Source organism: Hemitrygon akajei, chromosome 6 (genome assembly GCF_048418815.1).
Source record: "Hemitrygon akajei chromosome 6, sHemAka1.3, whole genome shotgun sequence".
NCBI lineage: Eukaryota > Metazoa > Chordata > Chondrichthyes > Myliobatiformes > Dasyatidae > Hemitrygon > Hemitrygon akajei.
This window is the reverse complement of record NC_133129.1, coordinates 188362085-188382503: the sequence shown is the minus strand read 5'-3', so window position 1 is coordinate 188382503 and position 20419 is coordinate 188362085. Positions and strand designations below refer to the sequence as shown.

At 43.3% G+C, this 20419-nt stretch overlaps 1 protein-coding gene across 1 annotated transcript in view; it reads left to right on the top strand.

Moving 5' to 3' along the window:
• LOC140728784 (dispanin subfamily A member 2b-like) overlaps positions 1-18276 on the top strand; it is an 80305-nt gene extending 62029 nt beyond the window's left edge. Inside the window, exon 2 of the mRNA XM_073047741.1 lies at positions 17847-18276. Within this exon, the coding sequence (XP_072903842.1) occupies positions 17847-18014 (168 nt within the window). The 3' untranslated portion in view covers positions 18015-18276. The remainder of the gene's footprint in view (positions 1-17846) is intronic.
• The last annotated feature ends 2143 nt before the right edge of the window (positions 18277-20419 follow it).

Below are 20419 nucleotides of genomic sequence, written 5' to 3'. Positions count from 1 at the left end.
TTAAGAATATGGGACAAAGTTAAAAAGACTTCTCTCCAAAATTTCTCTAGATTAGTACAGGCCCAGTACATATGGATAAGAGAAGCCTCGCCACCTTTACACTTGTCACAAACAGGACTGATATCAGGGTAAAATCTGGACAATTAAGATTTGGACATATGAGCCCTATGTACAACCTTAAACTGTAAAAGACTGTGGCGAGCACATAGAGAGGTTGAATTAATTGACTTGAGAATTGAGTCCCAAACCACATCAGATAAAGAAATATTTAAATCATGTTCCTAAGCAGTTCTAATTTTATCAAAGGAGGTACTCCTTAGGGTCACTAATTTATCACGAATAAAAGATATTAAACCTTTGCCCAATGGATTAATAGAAAGAAACAGGTCCACAATGTTTTTTTCAGGCATCACGAATTGGATATTATCATTGGATAATAAAGGATTAATGAAATGTCTAATTTGAAGGTATCTAAAGAAGTGGGCATTAGATAGATTGAACTTTGCAGAAAGTTGTTGGAAAGTTGCAAAACGATTATCAATGAAAAGATCTTCAAAGTGCCTGATGCCCATTCTATACCAATCATGAAATGTTGAATCTTGCATAGAAGGTAAGAAAAGATGATTATGCAAGATAGGACTAGAAAGAGAGAAACCATGAAGACCATTAAATTTTCTATACTGGGCCCATATTCTCAGAATATGTCTAATAAGAGGATTAACAATTAGTCTAGGCAAGCAACAAGGGAGTGCAGATCCAAGAAGTGCAGGAATAGAGAGATCCTTAGTGGAGTTCAACTCTATTGCCACCCATTTAGAAGAATCAGACTGATTATAAAAAAGGACCAAAAAGTAAGACAGTGAATATTAGCAGCCCAATAGTATAAACAGAAGTTAGGTAAAGCCATACCACCATTTTTAGATTTTTGGAGGTAAACTTTATTAAGTCTAGAACATTTGCCCTTCCATAGATAGGACAAAATAATAGAATCTAATGAGTCAAAAAAAGCTACAGAAATAAAAATTGGAATAGATTGAAATAAGTATAAAATTTAGGAAGGATATACATTTTAATAACTTTAATTCGACCTACCAGAGACATAGATAAGAGTTTGATAAACCTTTGATTTCCCGTTAAAGTACAGATGCTGGTTAATAGCATATTTCACAACCTGATAAGGTTTTTTTCCCCCTTTTTTTTCTTTACCAAACAACTTCGGCTTTGGTAGTGGGTATAGATTTCTTTTTTCTATAAAAAAAATTATTCATATCTCAACATACAAATTACTCTAATCTACATGAATATAGAGTAAGGAGTTTGTCGATGTAATTCAAATATAATGTATTTGGTATTATTATATCTTTCTTTTGTTTGATAATATGTATTTTCTTGAACTCTATTCTTCTATGTAGAAATTAATAAAAATATTGAAAAAGGAAAAAAAGGAATTGAGAAGCAGGACTGCAAAGGTAGTAATTTCAGGATAACTGCCTGTGCCATTGACAGTGAGTATAAGAATAGAGTGAGGTGGAGAATAAACGAGTGGGGACCTCTTTTGGGGCAGGCGTGACCTTACAAAAACGACCGGTTGCACTTGAATCCCAGGGGGACCAATATACTGGCGGGGAGGTTTGCTAAGGCTACTGGGGAGAGTTTAAACTAGAACTGTTGGGGGTTGGAAACCGAACTGAAGAGTCTGGGGAAGAGGAGGTTAGCTCCCAAATAGAGAAAGCTTATAGACAGTGCGACAGGGAGGATAGGCAGGTGATAGAGGTGATAGAAAAGGGATGCACTCAGACCGAAGGCTTGAGATGTGTCTATTTTAATGCAAGGAGTGTTGTGAACAAAGCAGGTGAGCTTAGAGCGTGGATCAGTACTTGGAGATATGATGTGGTGGCCATTACAGAGACTTAGATGGCTAGGGAGAGGATTGGTTACTTCAAGTGCCGAGTTTTAGATGTTTCAGAAAGGACAGGGACTGAGGCAAAAGAGGTGGGGGTGTGGCACTGTTGATCAGAGATAGTGTCATGGCTGCAGAAAAGGTGGATGCCATGGAGGGATTGTCTACAGAGTCTCTGTGGGTGGAGGTTAGGAATAGGAAAGGGTCAATAACTTTACTGGGTGTTTTCTATAGGTCACCTAATAGTAACAGGGATATTGAGGAGCAGATAGGGAAACAGATCCTGGAAAGGTGTAATAATAAGAGTTGTCGTGATGGAAGACTTTAATTACCCAAATATTGATTGGCATCTCCCTAGAGTAAGGGGCTTAGATGGGGTTGAGTTTGTTAGGTGTGTTCAGGAAGGTTTCTTGACACAGTATGTAGATAAGCCTACAAGAGAGAGGCTGTACTTGATTTGGTATTGGGAAATGAACCTGGTCAGGTATCAGATCTGTCAGTGGGAGAGTACTTTGGAAATAATGATCATAATTCTATCTCCTTTTCAATAGCATTGGAGAGAGATAGGAACAGACAAGTTAGAAAAGCATTTGATTGGAGAAAGGGGAATTATGAGGCTATCAGGCAGGAAATTGGAGGCTTCATTTGGAAACAGATGTTCTCAGGGAAAGGTACGGAAGAAATGTGCAAGCATTCTGGGGAACATGAGTTGAACTGGTATTTTGGAACTGTCTTCACTAGGGAAGACACAGACAATCTCCCAAATGTAATAGCGGCCAGAAGACCTAGGGTAATGGAGGAACTGAAGGATATTCACATTAGACAGAAAATGGTGTTGGATAGACTGATGGGACTGAAGGCTGATAAATCCCCAGGGCCTGATGGTCTGCATCCCAGGGTACTTAAGGAGGTGGCTCTAGAAATTGTGGACGCATTGGTAATCATTTTCCAATGTTCTATAGATTCAGGATCAGTTCCTGAGGATTGGAGGGTAGCAAATGTTAGTCCACTTTATAAGAAAGGAGGGAGAGAGAAAACAGGGAATTATAGACCAGTTAGCCTGACATCAGTGGTGGGGAAGATGCTGGAGTCAATTATAAAAGATGAAGTAGCGGCACATTTGGATAGTAGTAACAGGATTGGTCCGAGTCAGCATGGATTTACGAAGGGGAAATCATGTTTGACTAATCTTCTAGAATTTTTTGAGGATGTAACTATGAAAATTGACAAGGGAGATCCAGTGGATGTAGTATACCTGGACTTTCAGAAAGCCGTTGATAAGGGCCCACATAGGAGATTAGTGGTCAAAATTAGAGCACATTGTATTGGGGGTAGGGTACTAACATGGATAGAAAATTGATTGGCAGACAGGAAACAGAGTAGGGATTAACAGGTCTTTTTCAGAATGGCAGGCAGTGACTAGTGGGGTACCGCAAGGCTCTGTGCTGGGACCACAGCTATTTACAATATATGTTAATGATTTAGATGAAGGGATTAAAAGTAACATTAGCAAATTTGCAGATGACACAAAGCTGGATGGCAGTGTGAAATATGAAAAGGATGTTAGGAGAATGCAGTGACTTGGACAGGTTGGGTGAGTGGGCAGATGCATGGCAGATGCAGTTTAATGTGGATAAATGTGAGGTTATCCATTTTGGTGGAAAGAACAGGAAGGCAGATTACTATCTGAATGGTGTCAAGTTAGGAAAAGGGGAAGTACAACAAGATCTAGGTGTAAAAACAAAGTACACTGCAGATGCTGTGGTCAAATCAAGACGTACAAAAAAGCTGGATGAACTTAGCAGGTCGGGCAGCATCCGTTGAAAGAAGCAGTCAACGTTTCGTGTCAAGACCCTTCATCAGGACTTGTACATCAGTCACTGAAAGTAAGCATGCAGGTACAGCAGGCAGTGAAGAAAGCTAATGGCATGTTGGCCTTCATAACAAGGGGAGTTGAGTATAGGAGTAAATAGGTCCTTCTGTAGTTGTACAGGGCCCTGGTGAGACCACACCTGGAGTATTGTGTTCAGTTTTGGTTTCCAAATTTGAGGAAGGACATTTTTGCTATTGAGAGAGTGCAGTATAGGTTCACGAGGTTAATTCCCGGTATGGCGGGACTGCCATATGTTGAAAGATTGGAGCGACTGGGCTTGTATACACTGGAATTTAGAAGGATGAGAGGGGATCTGATTGAAACATATAAGATTATTAAGGGATTGGACACACTAGAGGCAGGAAACAAGTACTTCCTGCTTCTTATATCTAACATATGCTTCCTTCTTCCTCTTGATGAGTTGCCTCATGTTTCGTCAGCCACGGCTCCCTTTTCCTACCATTTGTTCCTTGCCTCAGTGGGACAAACCTATCCTGAACCCAGCCCAAGTGGTCCATAAACTTTTCCCACATTACTTCTGTGCTTTCCCCTTTGAAACTCTGTTTCCAATTTACTCTCGCTAGTTCCTGCCTCATCCCTTCAAAGTTAGCCCTTCCCTAGTTAACACTTTACCATTTTGTCTGATTTTATCCCTTTCCATAGCTATGCTGAAGCTAAGGGAGTTGTGGTCACTCTCACCAAAATGCTCCCCCACCAAGAGGTCTGTCGCCTGACCAGGTTCATTACTCAGAACTAGATCCAGTATAGCCTCTCCTCTCGTCAGCCGGTCAACATACTTAGTCAGGAATCCTTCTTGAACACACCTGACAAATTCAGCCCCATCTATCCCCCTTGCACTCAGGAGGTTCCAGTCAATATGAGGGAAGTTGAAATCACCCATAACTACTACCCTGTATTTTGTGCACCATTCTAAAATCTGCCGACTTATCTGCTCCTCGGTGTCCAAGGGCTATTTGGGGGCCTATAGACTACTCCCAGCACAGTGATTGATCCCTTCCTATTTCTGACTTCCATCCAGACTGACTCAGTGGACACTCCCTCTGCAGAGTTCTCCCTTTCTATAGCCGTGATACTATCCCTGACCAGCAATGCCACGCCCCCCCCTTTCTACCTCCCATCTTTTTCCTTTTAAAACACCTGAACCCCAGGACCTGCATCATCCAATCCTGCCCTTCCTCCAACCAAGTTTCAGTAACTGTCACAACATCATAGTTCCACGTACTAATCCATGCTCTAAGTTCATCCTTCTTGTTCCTAATACTCCTAGCACTGAAATAGACACATTTCAACCCCTTTAACTGGCTACAATTATGTTTCATCCCCTGCCTGTCCTTCCTCATCAACTCAGAACTCTTAGCATTATGCCCGTGTCCTTCTACCTTCATCCCTGCACTCACATCCTGAATCCCACCCCCTGCCAAACTAGTTTAAACCCTCCCCAACAGCTCTATCAAACCTGCCCGCCAGGATATTGGTCCCCCTGGGATTCAAGTGCAACCCATCCTTTTCGTACAGGTCACTCCTGCCCGTAAAGAGGTACCAATGATCCAGAAATCTGAAACCCTGCCCCTTGCTCCATTCCTTCAGCCATGTATTTATCGTCGACGTCATTCTATTCCTATTCTCACTGTCACATGGCACAGGCAGTAATCCCCAGATTACTACCTTTGAGGTCCTGCTTTTCAACTTCCTTCCTAACTCCCTGTGGTCTTCTTTCAGGACCTCTTCCCTTTTCCTACCTATGTCATTGGTACCAATATGTACCACAACCTCTGGCTGTTCTCCCTCCCACCGCAGGATATCTTGGACGCGATCAGAATCATCCCGGACCCTGGCACCTGGGAGGCAAACTACCATCCAAGTTTCTTTCCTGCATCCACAGAATCATCTGTCTGACCCCCTGACTATAGAGTCCCCTATCACTACTGCCTTCCTCTTCCTTTCCCTACCCTTCTGAGCCACAGGGCCAGACTCTGTGCCAGAGGTATTGTTACGTTCCCCAGTAACCGGGTGACTTACCAGCAAAGATAGATAGGTCCGCTGAAGCCTGGTGCTACTATTTTCAAATGTTTTTATTTATAAAGGGGCACAAACGTATGGTTACTACAAAACATTCAGATCATATACATCGTCAAAACTCAATCTAAAGCACAGGTGTAGTAATAATCAATCAAAAATTAGCTCTATCGTTGTCTAGGGGATACTGAGTCCAATTGAGTATAAGAGTCACTCAAAGTCTGCAGGCTTCCCCGTTTCGGGAACCGCTGTCATTTCACGTGTTGGATAGAGAGAGAAGGAACACTTGCCCGTCGTCTTTGCGAAGCAAATCCCTGTTGTTAGTTAAAACGGTTTGTCCTTTGGTTCCAGCCACAGACTCCCGATCCGGAATCTAACGCACGTTGCTTCCTTCAAAATGGCTTTCCGCTCCGACGGGAAGCACTATCGTGTCTTCTTCGTGTGTCTCCTTGGTGCGTCTGAGGCCCCACTTCGGCAGCCCACCTTTTATCTGGACTGGCAGGGTTGTAGATGTCAATCAGTGTGGGGGTGAGGCAATCTTTCCCCCATCACCCATCTCACATTGCCCTGAGGTTTTGCACGTAGTCCCGTTCCTTATTCCACAAAGGTGTCTCCCAGGACAATGGCTATGTCCAAGGCTTTTGTCCGACTGAGCGGCCAGCCCACATTCCAAACCGTAAGGCTCTCTCTCTCTTGCGATTCTCACAAAGGAGGGGGCTGGGGTCATGACAGTATGGCCACTGTCGCTTCCCCCAGGTAGGCTGTCCTCCCCAACAGAACTCAAACAGGAGTACTTATTGTCAAGGGGTACAGCCACAGGGGTACTCTCTAGTACCTGACTCTTCCCCTTCCCTCTCCTGACTGTGACCCATTTCTCTGTCCCCCGTGGGCCCGGGGTGACCACCTGCCTGTAACTCCTCTCTATCACCTCCTCACTCTCCCTGACCAGATGAAGGTCATCAAGCTGTATCTCCAGTTCCCTAACATGGTCCCTTAGGAGTTGCATCTTGATGCTCCGGGTGCAGATGTGGCTGAACGGGATGCCAGGAGACTCCAGGACCTCCCACATCTGACACCGACCACAGAAAACCGGCCTCACACACATACTACTTCCTCTTGCAATCAACAACTGCCCACTTCCTATAGATACTGCCTGGCCTGCTGCATTCCACCGGCATTTTGTGTGTGTTGCTTGAATTTCCAGCATCTGTAGATTTCCTTGTGTTTGCACAGTCTTCAAGGAGCTGCAGCTGGATGCACTTCATGCAGATATAGTTTCCCAGGAGACTCTGGGTCTCCCAGTTCTCCAACGTCCGGCACGAAGAGAACACCACAGCCATTTAAATGGTACCGTAAGAGAGGAAAAGGAAAAAAACCAAAAAGGAAACCTTAACAGAAACTTTACAGAGAGCTGACACCTCTTCTGGGCCAAAGCCTTCTTTGAGCCAAAGACTGTCACTTCTACTCTTGCCACTGGCCTACTCCCGACAATTGCTGAATACTAAAGATCTGTGCTGATCATGGATATCTTCACCTCTTGATATGGCATTGTGTGGTACCCACCTGCTTCAAGCAGGCTTCAATCATACCGGTGCCCAAAAAAAGCTCTGGGCTTTCCCAAAAACTATCAACCAGTTGCACTTATATCTACAGTGATGAAGTGTTTTGAGAGGCTGGTAATGAAACATACCTGCTCCTGTCTGAGTTGGGACTTGGATCCACTCCAATTTGACTACCCAAGAAAAGGTCCACAGCAGATGACATTTTTCATTGGCTCTTCACACAACCCTGGAAGATCTGGACAGCAAAGAATGCTGTTTATTGATTACAGCTCAGCATTTAATACCATCATCCCCTCTAAACTAATCAGTAAGCTCCAAGACCTGGGTCTCAATACAACCTTGTGCAATTGGACCTTGGATATCCTCACCTGCAGACCCCAGTCAGTTCGGATTAGCAAAATCTCCTCCACGATCTCCATCAGCACAGGTGCACAACAGGCTGTGTGCTTAGCCCCTGCTCTACTGGCTAAGCACAGCTCCAACACCATATTCAAGTTTGCTGATGACACCACTGTTATGGGCTGTATCAGCATACGGGAGAAAGATTGAAAATTTGGTGAGTGGCGTCATAACAACAGCCTCTCACTCAATATCAGCAAGACCAATTATAGCCTTCAGGAAAGGGAAACCAGAGGGGTATGGGTCAGTTCTCATCAGAGGATCAGAGGTGGAGAGGGTCAGTAACTTTAAATTCCTGGGTGTCAATATCTCATAGGATCTGTCCTGGACCCATCATATAAATGTAATTGCAAACAGCAATAGACAATAGACAGTAGGTGCAGGAGTAGGCCATTCCGACCTTCTAGCCAGCACCGCCATTCACTGTGATCATGGCTGATCATACACAATCAGTACCCCATTCCTGCCCTCTCCCCATATCCCTTGACCCCGCTATCTATAAGAGCTCTATCTAACTCTCTCTTGAATGCATCCAGAGACTTGGCCTCCACTGCCTTCTGGGGCAGAGCATTCCACATATCCACCACTCTCTGGGTGAAAAAGTTTTTCCGCATCTCTGTTCTAAATAGCCTACCCCTTATTCTTAAACTGTGGCCTCTAGTTCTGGACTCATCCATCAGCGGGAACGTGCTTCCTGCCTCCAGTGTGTCCAATCCCTTAATAATCTTATATGTTTCAATCAGATCCCCTCTCATCCTTCTAAATTCCAGTGTATACAAGCCCAGTCGCTCCAATCTTTCAACATATGACAGTCCCGCCATTCCGGGAATTAACCTTGTGAACCTACGCTGCACTCCCTCAATAGCAAGAATGTCCTTCCTCAAATTTGGAGGCCAAAACTGCACACAATACTCCAGGTGGGGTCTCACCAGGGCCCTGTACAGCTGCAGAAGGACCTCTTTACTCCTATACTCAATTGAGTATATATTACTCAACTGAGGAAGATCTGTACCAGCAAGGCGGCTGGACCGGATGGAGTTTCCCCACGATTACTGAGGGCCTGTGCGACTGAGCTGGGAGAACCACTACAGCGCATCTTCAACATGAGCCTGGAGCAGAGAAGAGTACCCAGACAGTGGAAAACATCCTGTATTGTCCCGGTACCGAAGAAACCACAACCAAAGGAGTTGAATGACTTCAGACCTGTTGCCTTGACGTCACACGTGATGAAGACCATGGAGAGGCTGATAAATACAGAATCTGAGGCCACAAACCAGGCACGCCCAGGATCCTCTTCAGTTTGCGTATAAGGAGAAGGTGGGAGTGGAGGATGCTATCACGTATTTGCTGCACAAATCACTCTCTCACCTAGATGGGGTCAGTTGTGCTGTGAGGATTACATTCCTTGACTTCTCTAGTGCCTTTAACACCATCCAGCCCAAGATCTTAAGGCACAAACTAACGGAGATGGGAGTAGACTCTCACATGGTGGATTGGATAGTGGACTACTTGACAGATAGACCTCAGTATGTGCGGTTGGGAGACTGTAGGTCTGACACGGTGGTCAGCAGCACAGGAGCGCCGCAGGGAACCGTACTCTCTCCGGTCCTGTTCACCCTGTACATATCAGACTTCCAATATAACTCGGAGTCCTGCCATGTGCAGAAGTTCGCTGATGACACGGCCATAGTGGGGTGTGTCAGGAATGGACAGGAGGAGTATAGGAAACTGATACAGGACTTTGTGATATGGTGCGACTCAAACTACCTGTGTCTCAATATCACCAAGACCAAGGAGATGGTGGTGGACTTTAGGAGATCTAGGCCTCATATGGAGCCAGTGATCATTAATGGAGAATGTGTGGAGCAGGTTAAGACCTACAAGTATCTGGGAGTACAGTTAGACGAGAAGCTAGACAGGACTGCCAACACAGATGCCTTGTGCAGGAAGGCACAGAGTCGACTGTACTTCCTTAGAAGGTTGGCGTCATTCAATGTCTGTAGTGAGATGCTGAAGATGTTCTATAGGTCAGTTGTGGAGAGCGCCCTCTTCTTTGTGGTGGCGTGTTGGGGAGGAAGCATTAAGAAGAGGGACGCCTCACGTCTTAATAAGCTGGTAAGGAAGGCGGGCTCTGTCGTGGGCAAAGTACTGGAGAGTTTAACATCGGTAGCTGAGCGAAGGGCGCTGAGTAGGCTACGGTCAATTATGGAAAACTCTGAACATCCTCTACATAGCACCATCCAGAGACAGAGAAGCAGTTTCAGCGACAGGTTACTATCGATGCAATGCTCCTCAGACAGGATGAAGAGGTCAATACTCCCCAATGCCATTAGGCTTTACAATTCAACCGCCAGGACTTAAGAACTTTTTTAAAGCTATTATAAATGCTTTTTGAGATATTGATTTAGATGCATATCATATTGTATGTAATTAGTTTTGCTACAACAAGTGTATGGGACATTGGAAAAAAAGTTGAATTTCCCCATGGGGATGAATAAAGTATCTATCTATCTATCTATCTATTCCTCTTGTTATAAAAGCCAGCATGCCATTAGCTTTCTTCACTGCCTGCTGTACCTGCATGCTTGCTTTCATTGACTGATGTACAATAACACCTAGATCTCGTTGTACTTCCCCTTTTCCTAACTTGACTCCATTTAGATAGTAATCTGCCTTTCTGTTCTTGCCACCAAAGTGGATAACCTCACATTTATCCACATTAAACTGCATCTGCCATACATTTGCCCACTCACCCAACCTGTCCAAGTCACCCTGCATTCTCCTATCCTCCTCCTGACATTTCACACTGCCACCCAGCTTTGTGTCATCAGCAAATTTGCTAATGTTACTTTTAATCCCTTCATCTAAATCATTAATGTATATTGTAAACAGCTGCGGTCCCAGCACCGAACCTTGCGGTACCCCACTGGTCACAGCCTGCCATTCCGAAGGGGACCCATTAATCACTACTCTTTGTTTCCTGTCAGCCAGCCAATTTTCAATCCATGTCAGTGCTCTGCCCCCAATACCATGTGCCCTAATTTTGCCCACTAATCTCCTATGTGGGACTTTATCAAAAGCTTTCTGGAAGTTCAGGTACACTACATCCACTGGCTCTCCCTTGTCCATTTTCATTGTTACATCCTCGTAATTTCCTCTTTTATAATTGACTCCAGCATCTTTCCCACCACTGATGTCAGGCTAACCGGTCTATAATTCCCTGTTTTCTCTCTCCCTCCTTTCTTGAAAAGTGGGACAACATTAGCCACCCTCCAATCAGCAGGAACTGTTCCTGAATCTATAGAACATTGTAAATGATTACCAATGCGCCACGATTTCTAGAGCCACCTCTTTAAGTACCCTGGGATGCAGACCATCAGGTCCCGGGGACTTATCAGCCTTCAGAGTCAACAGTCTATCCAACACCGTTTCTTGCCTAAAATAAATTTCCTTCAGTTCATCCTTTACCCTAGTTCCTTTGGCCACTATTACATCTGGGAGATTGTTTGTGACTTCCCTAGTGAAGACAGATCCAAAGTACCTGTTCAACTCATCTGCCATTTCCTTGTTCCCCATAATAAATTCACCCGTTTCTGTCTTCAATGGCCCAATTTTGGTCTTAACTATTTTTTTTCTATTCACATACCTAAAGAAGCTTTTACTATTCTCCTTTATATTCTTGACTAGTTTACCTTCGTACCTCATTTTTTCTTGGTATATTGCCTTTTTTGTTATCTTCTGTTGCTCTTTAAAAGCTTCCCAGTCCTCCGGTTTTCCGCTCATCTTTGCTATGTTATACTTCTTCTCTTTTATTTTTATACTGCCCTTTACTTCCCTCATCAACCACAGCGCCCCTTACTCCCCTTAGGATCTTTCTTCCTCTTTGGAATGAACCAATCCTGCACCTTCTGCATTATTCCCAGAAATACCTGCCATTTTTGTTCCACTGTCTTCCCTGCTAGGGTATTGTTCCATTGAACTTTGGCCAGCTCCTCCCTCATAGCTCCATAGTTCCCTTTGTTCAACTGTAATACTGACACATCTGATTTTCCCTTCTCCTTCTCAAATTGTAGGTTAAAACATATCATATTATGGTCACTACCTCCTAATGGTTCCTTTACCTAGAGATCCCTGATCAAATCCAGTTCATTGCACAACACTAAATCTAGAATTGCCTTCTCCCTGGTAGGCTCCAGTACAACTAAGAATCCATCTCGGAGGCACTCCACAAACTCCCTTTCTTGGGGTCCAGTACCATTCTGATTCTCCCAGTCTACCCACATGTTGAAATGCCCCATGACAACTGTATCATTACCTTTGCAACATGCCAATTTTAACTCTTCATTCAACTTACACCCTACATCCAGACTGCTGTTTGGGGGCCTGTAGATAACTCCCATTAGGGTCTTTCTACCCTTAGAATTTCTCAGTTCTATCCATACTGACTCTACATCCCCAGATTCTATGTCCCCTCCCTTGCAAGGGACTGAATATCATTCCTCACCAACAGAGCCACCACACCCCCTCTGCCAGTCAGTCTGTCCTTTTGATAAGATGTATATCCTTGAATATTCATTTCCCAGGCCCTGTCCGCTTGAAGCCATGTCTCAGTTATTCCCACAACATCGTACTTGCCAATTTCCAACTGAGCCTCAAGCTCATCTACTTTATTCCTTATACTTCGTGCATTCATATATAATACTTTTAATTTGGTACTCCCCTCTTCTTTCATATCAATTCCTATTTCACTTGGCCATACTGTATGATCTCTTCTTGAGCTTTCTACTCCATTGATTCTGTTGTCCTTTTTAACTTTTCTTATTTTCACTTTCTCTTTAACTCCATCCTTATATTTCCAGTTCATCCCCCCCCCCCCACTACTTAGTTTGAACACATCCGTGTTGCAGTGGCAAACCTGTCTGCCAGAATGCTGGTCCCCTGCCTATTAAGGTGCAACCCGTCCCTTTTGTACAATTCATCCCTACCCCAAAACAGATCCCAGTGGTCTAAGAATGTAAATCCTTGCTTCCCGCACCAGTTCCTCAGCCACACATTCAGATCCATTATTTCCCTGTTCCTGCCCTCTCCAGCACAAGGAACTGGAAGCAAACCAGAGATAACCACCCTGGAAGTCCTGCTTTTCAGCCTTCTTCCGAGTTCTCTGAAGTCCCGCTGCAGAATGTCCTTCCTCTTCTTCCCGATGTCATTTGTGCCGACATGCACTACCACTTCTGGCTGTTCACCTTCACCCTTGAGGATTCCCTGCAATCAGTCCATGATGTCCTGGATCCTAGCACCAGGGAGGCAACACACCATCCTTAAATCTCGCCTGTTGCTGCAGAAACCCCTTTCCGTACCTCTTACTATGGAGTCCCTACTACCACGGCTCTTCCTGATGTCTGACTCCTCGGCTCTGCTTCTGCACCAATTTTTGGCTCGCAGACCTGTCCGCCTTTCAGACTGGCAGTATCTTCTGTCCTGACAGCTTCCAAGAAGGTAAACCTGTTTACAAGAGGTACATCCCCTGGGGTCTCCTGTACCTCAAGCATCCTTTCCTTCCTCATTGTCACCCCCTTTCTCTCTTCTGGTATCCTCGGTGTAACGACCTCACTGTAGGTCCTGTGCAAAAAACCCTTGTTTTCGCAGATAAACCTGAGGTCATCCAGTTCGTTCTTCAGTGCTGCAACATGCTCCTTCAGAAGCTGAATCTGGACACACTTTCCACAGCTGTAGCAGCCAGGGGCACCATCAGTGTCCCTGACCTCCCACATCATGCACATAGCACACTGAATCAGCTTAGCGGTCATGTCTTCACCCTCTGCAATTGTGCCTGGCGTAGTCTCCTCACCGAAGACTCTCGAGCCAAAGACTAGCACTTTTCACACCAGGCACTTCCCGACAGGCCGCTCCGCTAGAGCTCTCCCTCTTTTTATTTGCTTGAGCTTTGCAAGCTGCAAGGACACCTGAGCTTGATCGCCCAATCAGCTGTTTTCTGCTGAGTCTGAGCTATTCAAATCTTGATTGCCAATCAACTGCTTATCAATTCTTGATTGCACTATCCAACTGCCAAAATCTCTCGAGCCAAAGACTAGCACTTTTCACACCAGGAACTTCCCTCGACCAGGCCGCTTCCCGACAGAAGCACCTCTACTTCCTCAGGAGTCTATGGAGATTTGGCATAACATCAAAAACTTTGACAAGTTTCTAGAGATGTGTAGGAGAGAGTGTATTGACTGGCTGCATCACAGTCTGGTATGGGAATAGCAATGCCTTTGAATGGAAATACTACAAAAGATAGTGGATTCAGCCCAGTACATCACAGGTAAACCTCTCCCAACCATAGGAAGTGGAAACCATAGAAAGGGTGCAGAGGAGATTTACAAGCATGTTGCCTGGATTGGAGATCATGCCTTATAAGAATAGGTTGAGTGAACTCGGCCTTTTCTCCTTGGAGTGACGGAGGATGAGAGGTGACTTGATAGAGGTGTACAAGATAATGAGAGGCATTGATCATGTGGTTAGTCAGAGGCTTTTCCCCAGAGCTGAAATGGCTAGCATGAGAGGCCGTAGTTTTAAGGTGCTTGGAAGTAGGTACAGAGGAGATGTCAGGGGTAAGTTTTTTACGCAAAGAGTGATAAGTGTGTGGAATGGGCTGCCGGCGGTGGTGGTGGAGACAGAAATGATAGGGTCTTTTAAGAGACTCCTGGATAGCTACATGGAGCATAGAAAAATAGAGAGCTATGGGTAAAGCCTAGGTAGTTCTAAGATAGGGACATGTTAAGCACAGCTTTGTGGGCTGAAGGGCCTGTATTGTGCTGTAGGTTTTCTATGTTTCTAACCATTGAACACATCTACATAAAACACTGTCATAGGAAAGCAGAATCCATCATCAAAGATTCTTACCACCCAGGCCATGCTCTTTTCTCACTGTTGCCATCAGGCAGAGGATACAAGAGCCTCAGGCCTCACATTACCTGGTTCAAGAATAGTTACTACCCCTCAACCATCAGGCTCTTGAACAAGGGGATAACTACTCCCATCCCTTGAGATGTTCTCACAACCAATAATCTCACTTCAAGGACTCTTTATCTTGTTATTCTGTGCTCTCAGTACTTATTGCTATTTATTTATATTTGCAATTGCTCAGTTTGTTATCTTCTGTGCTCTACTTGAACTTTCATTGATCATGTTATAGCTACTATCCTATAGATTTGATGATTATGTCTGCAGGAAAAATCTCAGTTATATGTGTACTTAAACTGAATACCAGGGTCTTTGTCTTTGTTTATGTCTATTTGGTGCTAATACATTTCTCTGATGTGGGCTTAGTCAAAGTGGCTGCTCAGAGGCTTGATTCAGGGAAGGGGGTCACACTCTGAACTGACTACTTGCCTCTATTGTGAGCAGTGCTATCGGGGCCAGTGGGCTTTGTGCACCTAGACAACAAAGATTGTGTTCTGCTTTAATACAACTTTTTAACTTATTTATTGAAAGGATGTGGGTTCGTAGGCTGACTTCATCTCCAACTATCCTTGAAAGGTGGTGGTGACCTTAATTGAACCTCTACAGTCCTTGACTTATGATTCTATCCAAAATGCCGTTAGGGAGAGAACCCCAGGATTTTCACCAAGCAATATGTGGTGCCACCTATCAGTTAAGGCATGGATATTGTCCAGATCCAGCTCTACTTGGATGTAACTGATTATATGCTCAAGTAATGGAATAATATTTCTTATGATAAATATTTTTGGCTTGAACTGTGTTTATCCATTTTAGAATTTTCAATAAATGAAATGGTTCCTTAAGGTTGTAATAGCTGGGGATAAGCTCCCACTATCAATTAAATGCTCCCAATTATGTGTGTCTCAAATACAGGAGTAGGGCAAAGGCAGATTGCTGCCACCTTAAAACCAATGACTTTGGGCAGATGGGGCTCATCAGCTTACAGTATTTAGGAAATGGAAAATTCTAACATAGAAACACGCTCAGATCAGCGTGAGTTAATCAGTCTGATGGCCTGGTGGAAGAAGCTGTTCTGGAGCCTGTGGTTCATGGCTTTTATGCTGCGACACTGTTTCCCGGACGGTAGCAGCTGGAATAGATTGTGGTTGGGGTGATTCGGGTCTCCAATGATCTTTCAGGTCCTTTTTGCACGCCTGTCTTTGTAAATGTCCTGAATCATGGGAAGTTCACAACTACAGATGTGCTGGGCTGTCCACACCACTCTCTGCAAAATCCTGCAATTAAGGGAGATACAGTTCCCATACCAGGCACTGATGCAGCCAGTCAGGATGCTCTCAATTGTTGCCCTCTAAAAAAATTCTTAGGGTTTGCAGGCCCATACCAAATTTCCTCAACTGTCTGAGGTGAAAGAGGCGCTGCTGTACTTTTGTTGCCATACAAATGGTGTACACAGACCACGTGAGGTCCTCAGTGATGTGGATGCCAAGGAACCTAAAGCTGTTTACCCTCTCAAACTCAGATCCACTGATGTCAATAGGGGTTTGCCTGTGTCCATTCCTCCTGTAATCCACAACCAGCTCCTTTGTTTTTGCGACATAGAGGGAGAGGTTGTTTTCTTGACACCACAGTGTTGGAGAGATCGATGCAGACTGACAACTCCTGTAATAATGCTGGTACCAATCTGTATCAGTCTCTGCCATTTCTTTGGATTCATCAGCTGCATGGAGATGGGGAGCCTGCTGCATGGGTGATAGTTTTCTCTCCATATCGAACTGTCCTGGCTTGTGTATCAGATAGACAGCTGGGATGCAACATTCATGGTTGACCCCAACCAATGGAAGCCTCAATAAATAAAGTGTACTTCTGTCCCCTTCCCCTTATTTCTGAACAGACAATGACCCATCAACACTGTCTTATTTTTGCTCCTTTTTACACTACTTACTTAATTTTTAAAAATACGTTTATTATCATTTATAGTATATTTTACTGTAATACCCTGGTTTAATGTATTTAATGTATTTAATTTAATTTAATGTATTTAATTAATACATTTATGCTATTGGGCATTTTATTTTCTGCAGATCTCTTCAAAATTGAAATCTGTATATAAAAAAGTGTTTCTTGAATTATATTATGCACTTAATAATAGTTTCAAATGAGATTTCATTTTTGCTGTTTAAAATAAAAATTCAGGCTTGTTGAATTAGCCAATAATATTGGTCTTGTTAACATTTTGGCCAAGAAGATGCCCCAGAAAAGAAACTGACAACAAACAGGACAGAGAAATGTGGTGAAAACCAAATTTGGAATGTCAGTTACTGACGTCCGAAAATCCTCATGCAGACTATGGTTTCACAGAGCATGTGCAGATAACTTTCATTCAGCCAGCTAGCACACATGATTGGAGAAAAGGCAAGAGGAGATGTTTATTTATTTTTTATTCTTTGTCTGGACTGTTCTTTCAGTGCAGAACCAGGTCGTTATTGTGAGTGAACAAAGTGAAGCAAACTGGATTCATTACGTGACATGAGCTCCAATGATTGCATGCATGTTATAGACTGACATACTGTTAATGGGATGGACCCGCTATTTTGTTTGTTATAGCTTAAAATATTTTGACAATGCAATTTAATCTAAGTTTATACTCGTGAGAGCTGAATTATCGCTTCCTGGCAAACATTAAAATTAAAGTCAGTATTGATGCAGATACTTGTCTTATTTTCCTTTACAAGGAACATTCAATCTTTTATGTTTTTGTGGTTACCCAAACATACCCATCCTAGACAGGTTTATTTACTGGTAATGGCCTTTCCATCATTATTCCCAAGCATTGTTGAGTTATGTTGCTGTTAGATTGCGTTCACAGAAACAGCTAACTCATTATGAGCCTACAATGAGACAGTTACATTCCACTGGATTGCTGCTGCAAAACAACAAATTTCATGACAAATGTCAGTGACAATAAACCTGACTCTAATTCTGTTATTTTATATTGAGATTGTTGCACTATAAGTAGACTAGTCTAACCAGTTAGATATCAACAACCTTGTGGTCACAGTCTGCTTGCACACTGTATTCAAAAGCTCATTTATTTATACTTGATTTCTTTCAGTCTAGAGATCGGAAAGTAGTTGGTGACATCGAAGGAGCTCAGCACTATGGATCTACAGCACGGTTACTCAATATTGTAGCCACTGTGATTGGTGTTCTTTCCATCGTAATCATCATTACAGTGGTATTTACTCAACTGCATTTGGCAACAAATCACCGTTATTATTAGCATGATGTGATAACATGCCTTGAAGTAAAAGGACGAGTGATGGTCACAGCAGTTTATTGGTCATGGAGCTTGTGATGGAGCTGTTTAATTTTTTTGATGCATTGTTTACTATTGCTTACTTTGTCTGTAATCTTTATGCTATTGCTTACTTTGTCTGTAATCTTTATGGAGGCCTGATATACTTAATCAACTGGCAACAATATAGATCTCTTCTATAAAATGGGGACAATATATGGCTTGGATGTTATTAATAAAGTAATTGAAAACACAGTTATGGAGTCTTGAAGGTTACTGGTGGGGTTTTTGAATTTACTCTCTGCTTTTGTGTCACAAATTGTATGGATTTTCAGAATTCAATGAGGTAACTCAAAGACTGTGTTACAATATCAGTTTGTTCCCATGAAGTGAAAACCAGATATGACTGAAAATATTCATGGGAGTCACTGAGGATATTAGACCATTAAGGTTAAGTACGTAATGACAGAGACAAAATACTGGAGGAACTCAGCAGGTCAGACAGTATTATAACAATCTAACCCTTAGTAAAAATTATCAGAGAGGCAAAGAGAGAATCTTTATTTATGGACATGTAATCCTTATTGTCTCAACTAAATTGATCTGATTGCATATCTGACTGTACATACATGTATACAAAACAATTATGTATACAATCTTAGTGCTTGGGCAATATCCTCACACATTTCCCTTTCTTATTGCTTTTGTATAGCAAAGAAGATGCAACATATCTCATGTTGTGAGATAGATGTAAGAAATGAAATTCTAATTCTAATTCTAAAATGTCCATAGGTTCACTAACTAACAACCTAGCTTGAATCCACTATGATTCCCTGACCCTTCATGAACAGTGAATGAAGAGAAAAGGTATTACCGGGGAATGAGTCTATGTTGGCTAGGCGTTCCTCATCTTCTTGTTCTGAACTCCATGTATCCATGGGATCCTCCAGTTCCACGGTGGTTGGTCTCTGGAGAGTTATCACTGTAACATAAGAACATAAGAAATAAGAGCAGGCGGGGTCCATCTGGCCCGTTGAGCCTGTTCCGCTATTCAAAAAGATCATGGCTGATCTGGCCATGGACTCATCTCCACCTACCTACCTTTTCCCCATAACACTTCCCTACTATGCAATAATCTATCCAACCTTGTATTAAATACATTTACTGAGGTAGCCTCCACTGCTTCACTGGGCAGGGAATTCCACAGATTCACTGCCCTCTGGGAAAAGAAGTTCCTCCTCATCTCCATCCTAAATCTACTCCCCTGAATCTTGAGGCTATGTACTCTAGTTCTAGTCTCACCTACCAGTGGAAACAACTTTCCTGCCTTATCTATCCCTTTCATAATTTTATATGTTTTTATAAGATCTCCTCTCATTCTTCTGAATTCCAGTGAGTACTGTCCCAGGCAACTCAATCTCTCTTCATAGTCTAACCCCTTCATCTCTGGAATCAACCTGGTGAACCTCCTCTGCATCGCCTCCAAAGCCAGTATATCCTTCCTCAAGTAAGGAGACAAGAACTGCACACAATACTCAAGGTTTGGCCTCTGATACCCTCCCTACTCTTAAATTCAATTCCTCGAGCAATGAAGGCCAACATTCCATTTGCCTTCTTGAAAGCCTGCTGCAACTACAAAACAACCTTTTGTGATTCATACACAAGCACTCCCAAGTCCATCTGCATAGCAACATGCTACAATATTTTACTATTTAAATTATAATCTTCACTTTCATTTTTCCTTCCAAAGTGGATGAACTCACATTTACCAACATTGTACTCCACTGCCAGACCCTTTCCCACTCACTTAACCTATCTATATCTCTCTGCAGACTCTTCATATATTCTGCATAATTTACTTTTCCACTCAATTTAGTATCATCAGTAAATTTAGATACACTATACTCAGACCCTTCTTCCAGATCGTTAATGTATATTGTGAACAGTTATGGTCCCAGCACCAACCCCTGCGGCACACCGCTCACCAGTGAATGCCAACCAGAGTAATACCCATGAATCCCAACTCTCTGCTTTCTATGAGTTAACCAATCCTCTATCCATGTTAATTCATCACCCCCCCCCCCCCAACTCTATACATCTTTATCTTATGGATGACTCTCTTATGTGGCTTCTTATCGAACACCTTCTGGAAATCCAAGTTAATAATGTCCATCTGGTCCCTCTATCCACTGCGCTCATTATATCCTCAAAGAACTCCAGTAAGGAGTTACGTGTTAGAAGTTCTTGACTCGGTGTTTCTCATCAGTTGAACTGATGGTCTCCATCCCATTGGCTGTGTGGTGCATGGCCAAGTGGTTAAGGTGTTGGACTAGCGATCTGAAGGTCATGAGTTCAAGCCCCAGCCGAGGCAGCGTGTTGTGTCCTTGAGC